General features: G+C 46.7%; 1 protein-coding gene across 1 annotated transcript in view; it reads right to left on the reverse strand.

Moving 5' to 3' along the window:
- Positions 1-4,908, reverse strand: part of MB21D2 (Mab-21 domain containing 2) — a 68,724-nt gene extending 63,816 nt beyond the window's left edge. Inside the window, exon 1 of the mRNA XM_061637631.1 lies at positions 4,586-4,908. Coding sequence (XP_061493615.1) covers positions 4,586-4,811 — 226 coding nt within the window. The 5' untranslated portion in view covers positions 4,812-4,908. The remainder of the gene's footprint in view (positions 1-4,585) is intronic.
- Between the last annotated feature and the right edge of the window lie 16,612 nt (positions 4,909-21,520).

The raw sequence follows: 21,520 nt of genomic DNA on the forward strand, positions 1-21,520 counted from the left end.
AGGGACTGGGCATCTTGTTAAAATCAAAGGAAGAATGGATGGAGCAAAATATAGGGAAATACTGCAAAAGAACCTGTTTCAGTCCACTAAAAAACTGAAGCTTAGGAAGAAATTCACTTTTCAGCAGGACAATGATCCCAAGCACAAAGCCAAAGCAACACTGGAGTGGCTCAAGAACAAAAAGGTGAATGTCCTACAGTGGCCCAGTCAAAGTCCTGATCTCAATCCCATTCAGAATCTGTGGTGCTCTTTGAAAATGGCGTCCACAAGCGACATCCAAATGACCTGAAGGACCTGGAGCGAATCTGCCAAGAAGAATGGGCCACAATCCCTCCGACACTGTGTGCAAAGCTGGTACATACCTCCCCCAAAAGATTTAAAGCAGTTATTGCAGCAAATATTTGGCTCTACCAAATATTCATGTGTGTGGGTTAAATACTTATGCAAGCAACATGTTCGTTTTTGTTTCTTACAAACATTTCCCAACATAAAACTAATTTCACCTTACAATAATTGATTTTGAGTTTCAGTGTTTCAAAATAAAATATCACAACATGAGAGCATTGGTCAGGAGTCTGATTACTTTTGCAAGGCACTGTAGCTTTCAGTCAAGCCATGCACAGATACAATTGCACTGGGAAACCCCTTGTCCTCCTCCCCAAGACCCTAAGAAAACATTTTAACTTGCCGGCTCAAAGCCATCAACAAAGAAGCCAAACAAATGTCCCTTGGGAGGAAACCCCAGAATTTTGGTGCTGCTATTGAGAAGGTCCATCTTGCATAACTTCCTAGCACACTTGAGGTTCCAAGGCAATGGGATGCTCAGCATGGAAGCACGTAGCCCTCACATATTCTGGTTCAAGATGGTTTGGGGCTTTTAAGTCTTAAAACCATCACTCGGAACTGATCCAGAACTGAAAACTGGAGCCAGTTAAGTTGATCCAATATCAGAGTAACGTGATGCTGGTGGTGACCAAAACTCTTGCTGTTGCATTTTGCACCTGCTGCAGTTCCCAAAAACCTTTTCAAAGGTAGCCTCATGTAAGAGCATGTTGCAGTAGCGCAATGTGAATATTGCCAGGGCAGTAATGTGGCAACGGGCAGATCCTTCTTATCAAGGAGAGGATGGAGTGGGAAAAGGTGCCTCAGACCACCACTGCCACCTAGGGAACAGCACCAGGTCCAGAGGCACCCCCAAACTGCAAACCTGAGCCTTATGGGGGAGTGAGACCTTGTCCAAACCAAGCTACACACCCTGCTCTCAGTGATAGGATCCATATCCGCTGGAAAATAAGTAACAGAGCCTGTGGACCTTAGCACAAGATTACCCTCCCTCTCCCCATGACGTGTGTACCCTTGGTGACAGGCTCCAGGCTTTACCCAGCTTAGCATTTAACTAGAGAAGCTGAGCTAGTCATCACCTGTGACCACCTCCCCAAGATATTCACTCTCCTTGGAAAGACACAGTTAAAGTACCATAACCTTCCAGGCAGGAAACAGTTCTGTCCCAGTACCTGTTGCCCCCAGTTAACCCAGACACAGGACAAAGAGCGATTCATAGGGCCACCATAAGTCGTAATCAACTTGAAGGCACATAACAACAACAAGGACAAAGAGTTATAACATGGGCTGCTCTTACTGCACGGTCCAGGGCTTCCCACTTTAACCAGCACTGCAGGAAGGAGCAGCACTCCCTTGCCTCTCCCACAACGCCAGATTTAGTGCAAGTCCTTCGTTGCTCAGTGGCTCTGCCTCATTCCTAATCAGTTTTAGCAAATGGCAGTGACAGGGACAAAGACTTTGGGCCCTAAGGCTGTGACATTTGAAAGCAAGGAAACTGGCCTCTGAAGCTTGGTGATGAATTCAGGCAGTTTGGCCCCAAAGGGTGACAAGCATAGCCTTGCAAACCAGCTACCAGCCCACAGCTGGTCACAGCCAAGCTGGAATGTCAAAAGTCACCAAAAAGATCCATGAACTTGCTTGCTGGGCATTCATGGGTTCTCTCTGAGCCCCGGGGAGTGTTATGACACCAGGTACATCTAGTTCCCCATCAAATGCCCCACGCAAAACAGTTTCTCACCAACACTAGCAAAACCAACCAACCCAAGGGATGAATAACATCAGCGGCAGCAGGAAGCCAATCTAGCTTGGGGAAATCAACATGGAGCTGCGTCCAAGAGGCAGCACAGCAGCAGCCAGGAAGAAATGGCCAAGAGTCAGCTGGGAAGACGGGGGGGGGGGCACACCTATAGCATAAGGCCTGCCCCAAAGGCCAGCAAGACAGGAAGCAGCAGGCAGTTGCCTACAGGAGCCTTCAAAAATTCTCCTTCAAGCCTGGCCTGTTTGCAGGATCATCACTGACAGATCACATTAACCCTATGAAACACTTTGCAACCTTCACAGAAGCCACATGGTGGATCTCCTTAAGCATCTGCCTGCAAAACGGGATTGCAGAGCTCAGGACTGTCCCAGGACTGCACCAGCACAAAAGGTGGAGACAGGCCTCGTGCAGATGGAACACTAAACTATGGTTTAGCATTACAGGCATGAGCCTCAAGCCCTTTTCCTTCTCACAGCTGTGTGGAGATTAGAAACTTTTGCTTCCACTTTCAGCGAACCACAATTTAGCATTATGTCAAAACCCTAAACCGTGGCTAATCTTAATTAGCAATTTGCATGTGTTTTGGGGTCAAGGGTCTTTTTCTTTCTCTCTCTCTTTAAAAAGGGCTGGCCAGTGCTTCTTCTGTGGCATTTTGGGGACAGAATGGATCTGACAGTCCATCGTGATATTGCATCATTCCCAGGGTCATTCTTAGAGGAAAAGGGTGGCTGCCCTTGGCCTACCTGGCTTTAAAGGTAAGATCATCCCCTCCAAAAAACCCTTAAAACTTGCCCCATCCCCAAAAATTAGAACGTAGGAAGCCACCTTATACTGAATCAGACCATTGGTCCATCTAGCTCAGTACTGCCTGCACGGACTGGCAGCAGCTTGGCAGGGTTTCAGACAAGGAATCTTTCGTAGCCCCCACAGTTTGTCTGGTTTGCACTCCAGTTAACTAAGAGCCAAAGTGAAAGCTCTGGATTTCCTCCTCACAGAGGAGCAGAGTGGGAGACAGGATGAACCTGCAACTCAGTCACATAGCACTCAACCACAGTTTAGTGTGAAGTCCAAGCACAGGCAACGTCTAGGCCTACGAAATGTAACAGCCATCCTGGGGCCACACTCTACCAATGAAGTGGGGTTTAGTTACCTAGTTTTGCAAATCCCTCTTTCCTGTGGGGGGGGGGAGCATAATTTCTAACAGGTGGCATTCTGCTCTCCCGTCAGGATTAAGCCCCTTCTGCTGCCTGCTGTAACAGGCAGGAGACCAGAGGCGCTGGGAGAGTCGAGGTGGCGTTCCAGGCGACTCAACTTCGCTCACCGCCCTGCCTGCAACCTGCTCCGGCTGTGATTTATGTCCATTCCAATACATGCCAGCCTTCATCATCCCCAGGGAAGGGGGGCTCCCCGCCCCACACGAGCCTCCTCGCTGAGCTGGGCAGAAGGCCTGCAGGCCCCCAATTGTGCAGGGAGGGGCCTCTCCTCGCCCACAAATGGGATTGCACCTCGCCCACCCCTCCCCTTTCCGCCCTTTGTCTTTACTGACAAGCTCCGGGAAGCCACCGCCGGCCGGGGGGGGGGGGCTGCTGAGCGGGGGGGGGGGAGCTGTGGCTTCGCAGAAATAACCGGATCCTGGAAGCGGGACTGGGGCAAGGCGGGGAGTCCTCCTTGGCGTCTGCTCCCTCCGCTGGGCCGGCCACGCACCCGGGTCAGGAAGGCGGGAAGGGAAACACGCGGGCACCCTTCGCCGCCCCTCCCACCCCACCCCATTTCACCCGCAAGGGCTCGCCCTGCCCGGAGCTGCACAATAAGCGCCGGGGGGGGGCCTTTGGGCCAGCCTGGCTCGTGGCTTGGGCGCCTTGCCCGACCGCCCAAGGCAGCACGCAGCCACGGGCGGGGGAGCTCTTGGGCGGGGTGTGTCGGGCCCTCCGGCGGCGGCGGCGGCAGCAGGTGTGCTCCGAGCCCTGGGCGGCAGCAGGCGACAGTCGCGGACTGCCCAGCAGGCCCTGGCACTGGGCTCTCAGAAAGCCTTCACCGGGGAGAGGGCCGAGGATCCGAGGAAGCCCCAGCCTTGGCCTTTCTCGCCCCCCTCCTCTCGCGCACAGCCGCGCTCAAGGGCTTGCACCGGACCCACCCCCCGACCGCCTCCCATTGCCCAGGGCAATCCGGCTGGGAAAGCGCCCGTCTTCCGCGACATGCCCCGAGAGCGGGCTGAACGCGCCGTTAGCCGGGCGAGGCAAACGGGAGAAGCCGGCTGAGGCGCTTGCTGGCATGTCTGGCCGTGGCCGCCCGCGGGACCCTCCGCTCGCCCGTCGCCACAGGGGGCAGCCCGGCCAGGGAGGCGCGTGGGAAGAGCCAGCCAGGGCGGAGGGGCGGGCGCGGCGCCTCGCCGGGAAGAGGCGCCGCAGGTGAGCCGCGGGGATGCCGACGGCGGGGACGGAAGGCCCCTGGGGCTGGGCTGGGCTGCCCCTCGCCTCCCCTTACCCAGCATGGAGAAGATGAAGTCCTTGGCGGTGTGGATCTCCAGGGCGCGCTGGTCGTCGTACTCGCGCTGGTCGTGCTTGGTGAATTCCAGAATGAGTTTGTTCAGCTCCTCGATCCTGGCCCCGGATCGGAAGTCCAGCTCCGGGAAGGAGACGGCGGCGGGAGGCCGGGCCGGGCCGGGCCCAGCGGAGGAGCCGGCCTTGGCGGAGAGAGGCGGAGCGGCCATCTTCGCGCGGAGGAGCCGCCGCCGCCGCCTCGCCCTCTCCGCCGGCAGAACGCGCGCCTGCCTCCGCCGCGGACGGACGGGGGCCGGGCAAAGCTCGCCAAGCCACTGGCGGCGCAACAGCCCGGGCTCTTCCCCGCCCAGAGAGGGAGGGGCAGGCAGGCCCGGCCTGGCGCTCGCCTTCTGCCCACCCCGCGGCTCCTCCCCGGATCCCTCCGGGCCGGCCGCGAACAGCAGAACGCGCCTGCAAACGCCCAAGCCGCCGGGCCACAGCCCGAAGCTCAACAAACGGCTGCCGAAGCTGGGAGTCGGGCGGCGGCAGCTCCAGCCGGGCTTGAAGTGGCCGCGGGAAGGCAGTCCCGCGCGCTCCCGGTGCCAAGCCCAGCCTCGCGACGAGCGCGCGCCGCCGCCGCCCACACCCCCGGCTCGGCTTTCGGCGGGTAAAGCTAGAGGTGGCCTTTGGGGGCATCCTCGGCAGGCTTCTGAGGCATGCAGCGTTCTTCGTCGCCGGCATTAGGCGGAACTCCTCGCTCGCTGCTTGGGGACCGCCAGAGTGGAGAAATTCCCTTCGCGGCCGTTGGAGCCGTGAGCCTGGCGTTTCTCGCAGGGCCGCCAGCGAGAGGCTTGATTTCCGCTGGCTCGGAGATCTCAACGGACCGAAGCGGAGGCGGCCCGTTGCGCTTTGCTCTGGCGACGTCGACTCGGGCAGGCTCTGGTTGAGAGGCAAGACACGATTGCGGACAGGGCCTTCTTGTGAGGCTTGCCCGGTGCCCATCCAGGCCTATCGCACACTCTTGATGTAGCTCTGAAAGAAATTATTTATTCCAGGAGTTCCCCAACTCCCCACCCCTGGAAATTGCAGAGGGTCTTGGCAGACCATTTAATGATTTTTCTGGCAATTGTAATTGCCGCATTGGAGGCTGCATCTTTTTTAGTTGCGTCTTTATTGTTTCTTTGATTTCTTATATTGTGTTACAATCTACGTTCTATAGAATTCAAACTGTGATACAATAAAATGCAATAAAAGAAGCAATAAAAATGCAATTAAAGTTCAAAACGAACATTCATGCAGCCATGCTGTGGACCACCTGCATCAAGGTCATGGTGGCCCACAGACCACACTTTGGAACCCAACCAACCAATTCTTCAACTGGCTATTTGAAAAATGTTCATTTGGTGTTGGTGTTTTTTCCCTTTAACTACCATATATGTCTACTTCATCAACAAAATGAACAAGATGATATATTTTGCCCAACCAGCTTTTATTGGTGGAGAAATATAAAAAGCTACACAGAAGTATCAGGCTATGTGAATAAGGAAGTTCTGAGTAGCTCAGAAGCTTGCACCCTCCTCCAGCAACACCCGACCCTTCAGAAGGTGATTCTTGTTCTCCACAAGCATGGAGGGTTGGCCCTGGGTTAGGCTGCAATCAGGAGAGAGGGGAAACCCCCCCCACCTCTCTTATGGCTTAATACTTTTACAGTGAAATCCTGTGTGCTCCCTTTTAAGGCCAATGGGCACTGCCTGGATTCATCAGAATATATAGGTGAGTAGAACACAAGCCATCCAAACAAGGAAAAACAGCACAAGACTCAGAAAGTGTGAGATCTTTGTGGACAGTGACAGGGTGTGTGTGCAGGGGGGCCTGCAAGCGAACATTAATTATCTTTCAGGGCTCTTCCTAATATCTGCCAGTGATATTTATTTGTTTTAGGAGGCTGGCATGGGTGCCCACTACTGCCCTCTCTTGGGGAGGATTATGAATGCCAAGCAGGTTGTTTGGCTAACAGGTTCCATCTAAATTGCGTGGTAAGATTACCTTGAGGGCAGCACTACCAAGGCTTTTTAGACTTTCCTCAGCCCAGTAATTCTTTTCCTATTAGTATCCAGTGGTTCTTAAAACGCACCTTTGGGGAAAAGGTCGAATGGTACAAAGGAACATGAACACATGAAAAATTAATCAAGGGCCCTTCTAGCAAAGAGTTGATGAAAGGCCCTGCAAATGCACAATCAGCGAAGATGGTGATGTGAAGATTTCAGCAGTTACCAGCTGGGAGAAAGTGGCTGCAGAGAGGCATATTACTGTGCCTCATTCTTTAAGAACTGCAGGATTGTTAAAAGAATGGTTGGAGAAGAATGCAGAGTGAGAGGACATCTTGTCTAACGTTTGCTGCAATAAAACACGGAGAACGAATCCTATTATTGGCTTTCAGCAAGTTGGAACTGGCATCTCTGCTAACCAAGGGTTGCTTACATGACTTCCTGGGCAGAAATGCCTGAAAGAACAGATTTAGAGGGGTCCAAGAACTGAAATAATCCCCTTCTTGGAAAAGTGGGGTCTGAGCCTTCATTCCATTGGCTGGGACCAACCAACACCCCCATCCTCAGCTTATGGAGCAGTCCTCAGGACACACAGCTTAAGAATTGGTGTCCTGTGCAAAACTGTGAAAATAACATTGCGTGCCACCCCAGTCTTCAAGGGGTGAGAGATCTCCAGGGGTCCCCTCCTTGCCCAGGAATTGGGTTCCTTGGAAAGAAGGTCAGTGGAGACTGTGGTGTCTTTATGAAATAGGGTTTATTTAAACACATTAACAACCTGAGCTTGGAAAAGTTACTTTTTTTGAACTATAACTCCCATCAGCCCCAGCCAGCATGGCCATTGGATTGGGCTGATGGGAGTTATAGTTCAAAAAAGTAACTTTTCCAAGCTCTGCAAGTTTAAAATGAAGGGGGTTCAAAGCATTAGCAGTCCAATATATCTTGCTTTTCCATTAGGCTTACAGGAGGCATCCTGAAGCCATCAAACAAGGAGCAGGCCTCTGTTGTTGTTGTTATGTGCCTCCAAGTCGACTACGACTTATGGCGACCCTCTGAATCAGTGACCTCCAAGAGCATCTGTCATGAACGACCCTGTTCAGATCTTGTAAGTTCAGGTCTGTGGCTTCCTTTATGGAATCAATCCATCTCTTGTTTGGCCTTCCTCTTTTTCTACTCCCTTCTGTTTTTCCCCAGCATTATTGTCTTTTCTAATGAAACGTCTTCTCATTATGTGTCCAAAGTATGATAACCTCAGTTTCATCATTTTAGCTTCTAGTGACAGTTCTGGTTTAATTTGTTCTAACACCCAATTATTTGTCTTTTTCGTACTCCATGGTATGCGCAAAGCTCATCTCCAACACCACATTTCAGACGAGTTGATTTTTCTCTTATCAGCTTTTTTCACTGTCCAACTTTCGCATCCATACATAGAGATCGGGATTACCATGGTCTGAATGATCCTGACTTTAGTGTTCAGTGATACATCTTTACATTTGAGGACCTTTTCTAGTTGTCTCACAGCTGCCCTCCCCAGTCCTAGCCTTCTTCTGATTTCTTGACTATTGTCTCCATTTTGGTTAATGATTGTGCCGAGGTATTGATCCTTGACAAGTTGTGTCCTCACTGTCAACTGTAAAGTTGCATAAATCTTCTGTTGTCATTTAGACTTTTTGACGTTCTGCTGTAGTCCTACTTTTGTGCTTTCCTCTTTAACTTTCATCAGCATTCGTTTCAAATCATTCCTGGTTTCTGCTAGTAGTTTGGTATCGTCTGCATATCTTAAATTATTGATATTTCTCCCTCCAGTTTTCACACCTCCTTCATCTTGGTCCATTCCTGCTTTCCGTATGATATGTTCTGCATACAGATTAAATAAACAGGGTGATAAAATACACGCCTGTCTCACACGCCTTCCAATTGAGAACCAGTCAGTTTCTCCATATTCTGTCCTTACAGTAGCCTCTTGTGCAGTGTATAGGTTGCGCATCAGGACAATCAGATGCTGTGGGACCCCCATTTCTTTTAAAGCATTCCATAGTTTTTCATGATCTACACAGTTAAAGGCTTTGCTGTAATCTATAAAGCACAGGATGATTTTCTTCTGAAATTCCTTGGTTCGTTCCATTATCCAACATATGTTTGCAATATGATCTCTGGTGCCTCTTCCCTTTCTAAATCCAGCTTGGACGTCTGGCATTTCTCGCTCCATATATGGCAAGAGCCTTTGTTGTAGAACATTGAGCATTACTTTACTTGCATGGGATATTAAGGCAATAGTTCGGTAATTACTGCATTCTCTGGGATCCCCTTTCTTTGGAAGTGGGATGTATATGGAACGCTTCCAGTCTGTGGGCCATTGTTTATTTTTCAATATTTCTTGACAGATTTTACTCAAAATTTGGACTGATTGAGTCTCAGTAGCTTGTAGCAACTCTATTGGTATGCCGTCTATTCCTGGTGATTTGTTTCTTCCAAGTATTTTAAGAGCAGCTTTCACCTCGCATTCTAAAATTTCTGGTTCTTCATCATATGGTTCCTCCGTGAATGAATCTGTCATCCTGGCATCTCTTTTATAGAGTTCTTCAGTGTATTGCTTCTATCTTCCTTTTATTTCATCTTGGTCAGTCAGTGTGTTCCCCTGTGGATTATTCAACATCCCTGCTCTTGGTTTAAATTTCCCTTTCATTTCTGTAATCTTTTGGAACAGGGCTCTTGTTCTACCCTTTTTGTTGTCCTCTTCTATTTCTATACAGTAACTATTGTAATTTCTCTTTGTCCCTATGTACTAGTCGCTGTATTGTTGCATTTAGGGTTCTGACTGTGCTTCTATCTCCTTTTGCTTTTGCTTTCCTTCTCTCTTTAACCATTTTAAGAGTTTCTTCAGTCATCCATTGGGGTCTTTCTCTCTTTTTAGCTAGAGGTATTGTCTTTTTGCATTCTTCTCTGATAACGTCTCTGACTTCATTCCATAGTTCTTCTGGTTCTCTGTCAACTAAGTTTAAAGCCTCAAACCTGTTCCTTATTTGATCTTTATATTTTTCTGGGATGTTATTTAAATTGTATTTTGGCATTATGATTGCTTAGTTGGTCTCCTTTAGCTTTACTCTGAAAGGCCTCTGCATGTTTCCAATCCCCAGCCTTTCTTCCAACTAGCTAAAAACACAAGCCTCTCTTTTCCCGGGGGGGGGGGGGCTCTCCTGAAGAGTTTCAATAACAAAAGGATCTCCTTGGCCTATTCACTAGTTAATGGGCACTTGATAGACCCATTAGCCCACCTGACCACTTTATTAGACTAACAAAAGAAACTCATCTGACCAGTGGAGCAGGTTTCTCAGCTACAGAGCCCACCTCCAGGTGCAGGGTTCCAAATCAGAGGCTGGAAGGGGACTCATAGAAATCATCTCTCTCAACCCCCAAACCCATAACAATAATATTTTCTTTATGGGATGGCAGTAGAAGCTCCAAGAGGGTGGGAATGTTGGAGGAGTCTTCACTTCATTAACTGTTCCCCACCCCTTCCCTTTGAACAGATCCTGAGAACAACTTTTCTTCTGTGGGGCTTAAATCAGCTTTTGCATTTTCTGCATCTTGGTTTAGACTGTGGAGAATTCCCTAGGTTCACATTCCTCTGCCTCGAGGCTCATTGTGGGCAACCCAAGAGGGTTGATAAAAGGAATACTGTGGACTCTTGGAGGAAGGACAGTTCTTGAAAATATTCCTCCTGTACCAGACTCTTGGGCACAGTCCAGTGGAGAAGTCTTTGTGTACAAGCCCCATTGACAAGAACAGGAACTATAGAAAGGCATCTGTGCTCATTGCAAATCATACCCTCTGCAGCCACATTTTTAAATCCTGGAAAAGGCAGTTGGAGGGGGGTTGCTGTTGACATTGTTAGCACTCTAGACCTAGTAGCACCTGCAAAAAGCCCTCAGTTGGGCCTTTAAAAATGCAAAGCATGAAATGGTGACTGTGCCTAGACTTTCTGCCATTTCAGCAAAGACCGGCTGTCTTTCACACTCTTTGACTGGGAAACCACACATTTTTAAGGCTTATGGGTGTCATTTTCTGGGAGTGAGTCACACACATACTGGAAATGTAGGGTTGTATTCAGTGTAGCGCTAACTAAGTAGTTGTGTCGGTGCAAGGGTTTCTGCTCGTGCAATGAAACTTTCCCTTCCTCCTCTCCCTGCATGTCCCCAAAATTTGTTCTGGGATTCTCCCAATTCTCCAGAGCAGATTTAGGGAAGGGAAGGGAAGCAGGGGGAAAGTCCTGCTGCTCTAGAGGGATCCTTGCACTAACATGATGCATTTGTAGAATACCAGCCTATGATTTGCACAATTACTCTTTCACCCTAGTGCAGCAAGTGCACATTTGAAAAAATTGACTTTTTGTGGTTAGGAAACACACTGAAATGTGTCGGTTTCCTTGGAAAGAAGGTCAGTGGAGACTGTGGTGTCTTATAAGATATATGGTTTTTATTTATACATATATACATCCTGGGTGTAATATGGAAGGGTTCTCAGCATTAACAGTCCAACAGATCATGCTTTGCCATCAGACTTGCAGGGAGGCCCCCCAAAGCCATGGTGCAGAGAGGAGGCCTCTCTGTGTGTCCCCTAGTTCCCAGCTTCTCCTGACTAGACTAAAAACACAAGCCTCTCCCTGGATCCAGGATTGGGGGAAGGAGGGCCTCTTCCCTGAAAAGAGTTCCAATAGTTCCCTTTGGATATGCAGATTGACCACTCAGTAAATCCATTAACTCACAGGTTGACTTGGCTAGACTATGAGATTAGCCAAGGAAACTAGTCTGACCAGTCGAGCAAGTTTACTGCTTGCACATCCCAACTTCAGGTACAAGATCACAGACTTGAAGAGGGCCCAAAGAAATCATCCAGCGCAACCTTCAATCCCGTAACACTGTGCTCAATAAAGACTGAGCAGACTCTAACCTCAGCTTCGTGCAAGCAAATGGAGAGGAATGCTGAATAAACAGGCTGTGTGGAGGAGCCCACAGGATGCATTTGTGGGGAAGCCTCACAGAAATGGAAACTCAGCCGTAGAGTTGCAAAGAGCCCAATAAACCTCCAGGCCACCATTTTAGGCAGCATGGAAAGCCTGTAAATCCTTGCCTTCTGAGCTCACAGGTGCTGCTGGCACCTCCAGATTTAAAGGGCCATAAATCAGTGGAATGTGGCCCTAGTACAAAGGGAGATGTCGCTGAAAAGAAGCTGTCTGGGGAGGCAGGGGGCAGTTCTGGGTGTGCACAAAAGCAAGGCACCCCCAGAACGAGTCATTGTTGCATACATCTGTCTCAAGGTCCCAGATTGTTAAGGGCGTTTGCCTGCTGCCCAGGGGTGGTCCTTCTCCCCCCCCCAAGGAGGACAGAATGGGGGGAAACAGCATCTTACCTTTGGGCAAGAAAAAAAATTATATCCCTGTGTTTTTATCCCCTTCTCATACCAGGCCAGAGCTGCAGTGCTTTAACCCTTGAATCTTGCATCAGCTTGACTAAATTGGGACCTTAGCAGCGAAAATGAAGAGTCCAGAGCAGAGAGTTCAGGAATTAGCTCCTGAAGAGACCACCACAGACCTGAGGCAATCTGCTTTTTAATAACATACAACTTTTTTTTTGTTTTACTATTTTAAATTGTAAATCTTTTTGGATCCCTTAGCAGAAAGGTAGTTTATAAATGCAATAAATCAATAAACAAATCAACAAAATGCATATTTGTGCAATGTGTCCACAGACTCACTGTAGTGGAGTTCATTTTATGGCTTCATTCAATGATCTTCCACTCTAGAATGGTAAGATGTGAGATGCTGGGCTCCTCAGGAGGGACATCGCTCACAGTATGCTCAGAGAGTCTTGCTTGAAAAGCCCAGTTTTTGCAGCCCTAACAGCGATTATTATAATCCTGAACTTTACTGCTAGCACCTGGCAAGCCTACTTTTTATCTTTTCTACATAGATTTATTTTCTCTTCATTATTTTTCAGCCTTCTCAAATCAGTTGCCAGCTGAAACTAGACAGGAGCCTCATGTCTTGATGTTCTGGTTGCTCCTGAAGACATTTTTGCTTAAGAAAGCTTTCCCTGAAGCTTGATCCAGTCATTTGATGATTTATTAATTGTACAATTGAAGAAAAAGTCTGTGTCTTTTGCGTTTTATTTCATTTTATCTTACAGCACATCACTTCAATAGCTTCTGGCTATGCAGTGGTTTATAAGTCTGAGTAACAGTGGTAGTAGTAATAATGAATGAATGAATGAATAATTTATTTCAGTTGTAGACCAGCAATAACAGTACAAAACAGTTCACTTATAAAATAAATATTTACAAAGTAGAGGCTTGATTTGCAAAACTGTTGTTAAAACTATTGTCAATAAAAACTAGAGAGACGTTTTAAAATCTTTAACTAAGACCCTCCTGCGAGTGATAGCTGCTGCACAGAATTTTGCTACCAAATCTGTGACCCCGGGGCAATGATCCTCGAGTAAGCTATAGACATATGTTGCCTCTAGGGCTCTCGGCATTTTGGCCAGACAAGGGGAAATAAAAAGATCATGGAGATCATGATATAATGGGCAGTGTAATAAAACGTGGTCCGTGGTTTCCACTGCACCGGTCTCACAAGGGCACACCTGGTCAGCATAGGGGATTTTGTTGTACCTTCCTTCCAAGAGCGCTGAGGGAAGTACATTGAGTCGCGCCAATGTAAATGATTTTCTGTATTTGGCAATACTCAAGTTGGGTAGCCCGCAGGCGCAAAGGGTATCACACTGAACCGGTAAGTAGGATATGCAGCCACACAACTCAAATTATTTTGTAGCTCGATGTCTCTAATACGTTGGCAGATGACTTCCTTGGCCTTATGGTAACCTAGGCCTAGCACCACCTGCCTCAATAGACCAATAGAGTGTAATTTATGAGTTACAATGGTTTGCCACCATGATTGAAAAGTGTCTACCGTAATTAGTGGGGCGAGCCCTGAGGGGAGGAACAACAATTTTAGCCAAAGGTTAAACCTGTAAGTCCAGGCACGAGTCTCTACCGAAAGCGACCCAAGTTCTAAGCGCAACTCTACATTTGGGACACAATTAGGGACACCGAGAATGCTTCTGAAAAATCTAGATTGTATGCACTCAAATGCGGAGTAATTGCTCTGTATACAGAGCTGTGAGCCGTATGACATTTGGGAGAGGACCTTAGCGTTGAACACCCGCAGAGCCGAGGGGATGAACTGGCCGCCTTTAGAGAGAGAAAAGGCAAGTCATGCTCTTGCACTTCTGTGCACATTCTCAGCCGCATTGTTCATATGTGCGGACCGCAATCCTGAGAAATGGAATAATATTCCTAAGTATCTAAAGGTTGAGACTTGTTCAATCCAATGATCATTTAACTGCCATCGGTGTTTGGTCCTTTTTAGGGTAAAGACCAGGATCTTAGATTTATCATAATTAATTTCGAGCCTCTCTTCCTTGCAGTAAGCAGTTAGCGCTCTCAAGAGACGCCGGAGTCCCACGATCGTTAGGGACAGGAGAACCGCATAATCAGCATAAAGCAAAGCAGATATAGATCTACTGGCCAATTTGGGAGGGTGAGAGTTTACTGCTGCTATACTAATAATTAGAGAATTAATATAGAAGTTAAAAAGGGTAGGGGCGAGTACACAACCCTGTTTGACTCCATTAGTAGTTGGAACCGGGGCAGTCAGATGTCCACAGCGCGGTTACATCTCACCCTTAGATGGGTGTTTTCATAAAGACTCCGGATGAGAGTTAATAATCGCTTATCAGTATTGGTCTCCCTTAGTTTTCTCCAAAGTCTGTCCCTAGGGATCAGATCAAAAGCTGCCTTGAAGTCTATAAATGCTGCATAGAGAGATCCCCCGGGCTTTGAGGTGTACTTATCCACCAAATGTTCAAGTACCAAACACTGGTCTACCGTGGATCGTCCTACTCTGAAGCCGGCTTGTTCATCAGCTAAAATATTTTCAGCCTCCATCCAATCCGTTAGTTTCCCTAGAAGGTGGGTTGCGTACAGCTTACTGATGATACTCAGCAGGCTGATCGGTCGGTAATTTGCTGGATCGGCTGTATTCTCTTTTTTAAAAATAGGGAATATAATGGCTAATCTCCAATCCTCCGGGATGTAACCTGTTTGGTCAATAGATGTAAATAAGGCTGCCAAGATTGGCGCCCACCACTCTATGTTGTCCTTAAGAAGTTCCGGGGGGATATTATCACCCCTGGGGGCCTTGCCCGATTTAAGGTTGTTAAGAAGCGTGATAGTTTCAGAGATATACACTGGGGGCCAAGTAGGGAGAGTATTGATATCCTCCCAACCTAAAAACGAAGTACGTTGCCCCTTCGTAAAGATGGATCTGAATGTTGGCCAGTAGAGCAATCTATGTGACTCATAGACAGAGGTTTTGCAGAGAGAAGGAAACCTGCAGTAAACGGGTTAACTTGAGCAACAGTGAGTGCCAGAGTTGTCAAGGCCAGCAGGTGGTTGGCAAGGGCAACTGCTCTGATAAGAGCAGGTCTCGCAGAAGCTCTAGTGGGGGAAAATTGTATGGAGAGAGGACTGCGTTTGAAACTTATTGTCAGTAAAAGACTCTTACAAAGAACTTTGCCTGGCCTGGATTATTTCTGGTTCTGCACAGCTCCAGAGTCGCTTCTCTGGACCGTACCAACACACACGCGCCGACAGTGGTTATGGGCCCAGCTTATGGTCCAAAGTAAGAGGTTCTGGTGCTGTTTGGATCCGTGGTTGCAGAGGAAAGAAGCAGCAAGAAAGAGGCAAGTAAAGAGTGGACAACATGGCTATAAACCTGTCATCCGGGATGCCGATGGAGAGATTGAATGCGGTTAATTACTCCAGTTGGAAATGGAGAATGAAAGCAGTTCTGGTAAAAGAAGATTTATATGACGTGGTGGAAATTCCCCCTCCGGCCGCTCCATCAGCAGCGTGGACGAAGAAAGACGAGAAAGCGAAGGCTTTTATTGCTCTAGGGCTGTCTGATACACAATTGTTGCTAGTAAGTAATGAGCCGACAGCACATCAGATGTGGGAAAAGCTAAGAGCCGCTCATGTGCAGCAAACCGCAGGAAGCCGGCTGTGTTTAGCGCGAAAACTATATCAGATGCGTTTTACTGATGAAATGACTATGAGTGAGCATCTTGCTGAATTTCGTCGATTATTTGGAGATCTTCAAGATAGAGGAGTAAATCACAGTGACATTCAAATGGTTTATATCGTTTTATCTTCATTTGATCAAAAATGGGACACTTTGGTTACTAGTATGGAGACATTACCTGATGGAACTTTAAATTTGGACTTTGTAGAGCAAAAACTGCAACAGGAATGGAACAGAAGACAAGAGAGTAAAAGGACTGAGTTCAAAGAGGCTGAAGCTGCTCAACAACAGTATCCAAGAAACAGGCAAGAAAATAAAATATGTTATTTTTGTGGGTCCCGGGGACATATACAGAGACATTGTTTAAGTAAGAAAAGAAGAAACAGGGACTATGGATGGCAGAAATCCAGTGTGAACTTTATTAGTGAGGAGGACAATAAAACACTTAACTATAAATGGCTTCTAGATAGCGGGGCGTCAAACTGCCTAATTACGGATGCAAGCCTGTTTTACACTTCAAAGCCTGTTCAAGAGAAGATTTATCTAGCTGACGGATCGTCACGGGACGCGATTGCGAAGGGGACAATCAGGTTGAGTAATCTGAGAACAATATTAACAAATGTACTTTTGGTTCCTGATTTAAAATGTAACATTCTTTCAATAAGAAAACTAACTCAGATAGGTTGTAAAGTATATTTTGAAGGAAATAGATGCATTGTGCAGAAAGGTGATGAGATATGTATGAAGGGGAAATTGCAGGACTCAATGTTTATGGTACAGAGTGAGCATGATGAACCAACTTGTGCCTGGATAGGAGTAAATAAAAACATACACGAAAATTGCATACATGAGTGGCACAGAAGATTAGGGCACGCAAATTTTGAGAAAATTAAGAACACCCCAAAGCATAGTAAAGATTTAAAACTAACACATTGTGAGCATGTGGATGAATGCGATGCATGCTATAAAGCAAAAATGACAGTGGCTCCCATAAATAAGAGCAATGAAAGCACTACTACTGAACCTTACCAACTTATTCATGTGGATTTGGCAGGACCTCTCCAGTGTTCAAAAGGAGGGGCAAGATTCTACTTAGTGATTGTTGATGATTTTTCCAGATTTACACATGTGTTTTTGTTGAAAAAGAAAAGTGAAGCAGAGGAGAAATTACGGGCATTTATACAGAGAACAGAGACACAATATGGGGTTGTTATTAAAAATATAAAATCAGACCAGGGAGGTGAATTTACAAGTAATTCATTGAGAACATATCTAGAAAAGAAAGGAATAATTCAAAGTCTCACTGCTCCTTTCTCACCATCATCCAATGGAACTGCAGAGAGGAGGAACAGGTCTCTGCAGGATTCAATGAGAGCCATGCTGGCGGATGCAGAAATGAATAATACCTATTGGGGTGAATGTATTTTATATACAGCTTACATACAAAACCGCCTTGTACACAGAATGATTGGAATGTCTCCCTATGAGAAGCTGACAGGGAGAAAGCCCAGGCTGATACACATAGAGCGTTTCGGAGCAAAATGCTGGGTGCATGTTTCTAAGCAGAAAAGACATGGAAAATTGGCCCCAAGAGCTCAGGCAGGTCGTATTTTGGGTTTTCAGAATTCGTATTATAGAATCTGGGTACCTGCAAAGCAACAGGTAGTACTTAGCAGAAGCATAAAGGTAGTAGACCAACCGTGGAAAAGTAGTCAAACAGTAGTGCTTGATGATGCAAGCAAACAGGAAGCAGCAGCTATTCCTTTTGGTCCTCAAATACCCTTAAGAGCTGCGTTAACTGATCTAATTAAGGGTGGCAAACGTAATATTAAAAGACTGAGAAGTGAGGACATAATAATGCAAGATACAGAAGTACCAGGAACAAGTGCAGGGACAAGTGCAGGAACAATTAAAGATGAGAGTGATGAAGCAATGGAAATTGACAATGTCAGACGTTCTACAAGATCAACGAAAGGAAAACCACCACATAGATTCACATTTAATGTAACACAAAACAAGGATGAGACAGATGAATATCCTTTAGAGTGGGAAAAAGAAGGGCCAATAGACAAAGAAACTATGGATTTAATGTGGAAATTCTGTATTGAAGAATGAAATGTAAATGAATTTGAGAAAAATAAAGTTAATGCTGAATAAATTGTATGAATAAAGAAACAAAACTGAAATGGAAATAGAGACTGTAATGAGAATGAGTAATGAGAAACAAAATGATGTGTATATATATATGTGTGTATTGAAATTGTAATGTATAATTGAAAATAAGAGAAATGTAGTTTTGTGATCTGTGAGTCCCAGGTGGGGGCTGTTGGCCAGTAGAGCAATCTATGTGACTCACAGACAGAGGTTTTGCAGAGAGAAGGAAACCTGCAGTAAACGGGTTAACTTGAGCAACAGTGAGTGCCAGAGTTGTCAAGGCCAGCAGGTGGTTGGCAAGGGCAACTGCTCTGATAAGAGCAGCTCTCGCAGAAGCTCTAGTGTGGGGGAAAGTTGTATAGAGAGAGGACTGCGTTTGAAACTTACTGTCAGTTAAAACTCTTACAAGGTACTTTGCCTGGCCTGGATTATTTCTGGTTCTGCACAGCTCCAGAGTCGCTTCTCTGGACCGTACCAACGCACACGCGCCGACAGTGGTTATGGGCCCAGCTTACGAGGACCAGCCGGTCAGCGCATATAACACCTGTTCTGGCCCGTTTGCACTGGCTACCCATTTGCTTCCGAGCCAGATTCAAGGTGCTGGTTTTGACCTATAAAGCCTTACACGGCGTGGGACCGCAGTATCTTGTGGAACGCCTCTCCCGCTATGAACCGACCCGGTCACTTCGCTCAGCATCTAAGGCCCTCCTCCCGGTACCAACCCATCAGGAAGCCCGGAGGACAGTTACTCGATCTAGGGCCTTTTCTGTAGTGGCCCCTGAACTGTGGAACAGCCTCCCCGAAGAAGTACGCCTGGCGCCAACGCTTCTATCTTTTCGGCGCCAGGTTAAGACCTGGCTATGCTCCCAGGCATTTTAATGCGTTTAATGTTACAATTTTAAATCTTTTTGTTTGCTGTTTATTTATTGTGATATTTTGTATTTCTGTATTTTAATCTTTTGTACACCGCCCAGAGAGCTACTCGCTATGGGCGGTTTAAAAATGAAACAAATAAAAATAAATAAAAAATAAAATCGTTGAGGCCCCCGAGGACTTAATACAAGTAAATTCCCCACACCTATCACCTGCCACACTCCCGTTCAATATCACCAGATCTAGTCTGTTTATCAACTGTATAAAGTAAAGTCCAGCATAGTTGCATCTACTATTCTTGGATTGCCTGGTTGGGAGGAGATGAGCCATCTCCGCTTCCGGTGGGGCCAGATGGAAATGAGAATATAGAGCTGCATTGTTGGGGCCTATCCTTGCATTAAAGTCCCCAGCCAGGATAACATAAGCCTCAGGGTATTCACTCATCAATTTAGCAATAAATTCCTCCAGTTTCCTCCAAATACCCTTTATTAGGAGTTTCCAATGCAAAGGAGGAAGGTAAATGTTGATCAACAATAAATGGAATGAGGGGAGTTTGAGCAGCAGGGCCATCACAAGGTTTTCCAGCTCTCCTATCCTTGTGGTAAAGAGACCAAGTTTGGTCGACACCAGCATGGCTAAGGGTCCTTTGGGACGACCCCCTCTGTCACTAGGAGCTGCCTCGAGTGAATGGACTGCAAAGTCACTCAAGACTAATTCCTCTCAGAGCCAAGTCTCTTGTACTAAGATGATGTCTTGTACATTGAGGAACGCAAAAAAGGAGGGGTCGAAGCTCTTGTTCGCCCAACCAGCTGTGTTCCATGACAGTAAAGAGACTTGCTCATTTGACCAGAGAAGTTTCTGCCAGGAAGAAGGACTAAGAGGCTTTCCTGCCATTTCGTTCCTGTGGCTATCCTGTTCTTTTTTAGATGCCATGACACCATATATGTCCTTCTGTGATTGCTTAGACTTTCCTGCCCTCTGGGGTCCACTTAGGCCTGGGGAGGAACACTGGTGGGAGGGAGCAATATGGTCTGAGCTAGAACTCGGTGTTTTCCCGGTTTCAGTACTGGAATGCTTATTTCTCACTTTAGACTTGACTCCGTGGCTCTCTGAAACCTCAGTGTTTTTTTCGAGAAGCTCAATCTCCTCCAAACATGGACTTCACCTGCGAACATTAGAGTGTGGTTGACTAAAGTTCATATTCAGGTATTCATTCATGGAGAGTGTTGGTTCCGGCATACCCAATTCCATCGGCTCCAACCTTCTCATCTCTAACCAGGAGGGGATCGCTTTTGACCTCACAGGACTATTGCTGGTAGATATGCGTTTTGAGATATTCAAGATATCACTGCAGGGAAGGTTGCTAATTGCAGGATTCACATCTCCCAAAACCTGGAGCCTACATGCCCCAGGCACTCTATCTTGCACATCCTTCAAAACCATCGGGCAGGTCTCCCTTTCAGATGAAGTTGAATATTTTGCTACAGCATTGAGGCTTTCATTTTTTGATCCACTTTTAGCAAGAGAAAGTGATGTCAGACGGGATTTTAGGGATTCCAGCTATGCTATAATTTCCATTTGGGCTACATCTGGTAATGCTCCAAACGATTTGAATAATCTAAGTTCCTCCTTGTCGAAAAAGCCTGCCTCGTCGCCGGAGGACTGAGCTTTACTTGCATCCCCAAGATCCTCAATCTTCATATGAGCACTTGCATCATGTTCAACATATGGGTGGAAAGAATTTTTGCTCATGTCCACTTTCATTAAATTCGTAGGGTTAGGCGCTTCCTCCACTTTAGTGTTGCGTAAGTAATTGGGGGAGAGGGAGATCAGCGCCGAGGGGGGAGCCGCATTCTCAAAGACTCACAAAACAGGGATGTTAAGACTGTGGAAAGCATCTCTGCAAGCATAGCAGGCATTGGCTAAACTCCATTCGTTGAAGGTGATCATCGCTCTAGCATTAAATCCATCATAGTAAAGGTATTCGACTCGGACTATATCGGCTAGTGAAAACATACCCGGTAATACCTGCTTTAGAACATTTATAAGATGAAGTTTTCGTTCTTCTTGAGTCAGAATTCCCCTGGAATTTGTGGAAATTACACAGCGCCAATTTTGTCTGGATCAGGGTTAAGTTCCATTTATTTTTCACAAGACACTTTTCCTTGTCACTGTTGATTTCAGATAAGGTGTTGGGGTTGGTCTGCTCACCTTGTGGTGTCATTTTCGGCCTAGATACTAGAGGAAGAGAGGCTGGGTGCAAAATAGAACCAGGGACATTAGGAGAGTGCAATAAGACCTTGTCCTTAGAACTTTTCATGTTTCTCCGGTCGTGTAGTCCCATTGCAGAGCTCTCTGTTTAGGCTCAGGGTCTAGGTGTCTGAACAGTTTCCGAAATTCCATTTTCTTATATTTTAGGGGCTTTAGGTTTTTGACGTTTTTGCTCTTTTTCGGGATACTAGATCCCTTTTTCCTAGAGGTTTTGTTTAGTCCTCTGTTATTTAATGTCCTTGAATTATAATTAATGGACTTGTTCACACTTGTCTGGCTTATCGGCCCCTCTCTGAATTGTACCGGATTCACCGCCATTAAGAGTTCTGCGAGGGTAGTTAACAGGTTATTACTTTTATCCAAAAAGGATTTTATTAACTCAATGTCTTTTGAAATCAGGAAGAGCCATCCATCGATTGAGGGGCTCTCTGTAGTCGGGGGGGCAGAGTGCACCGAT

The sequence above is a fragment of the Rhineura floridana genome, chromosome 7 (genome assembly GCF_030035675.1).
Source record: "Rhineura floridana isolate rRhiFlo1 chromosome 7, rRhiFlo1.hap2, whole genome shotgun sequence".
Lineage (NCBI taxonomy): Eukaryota > Metazoa > Chordata > Lepidosauria > Squamata > Rhineuridae > Rhineura > Rhineura floridana.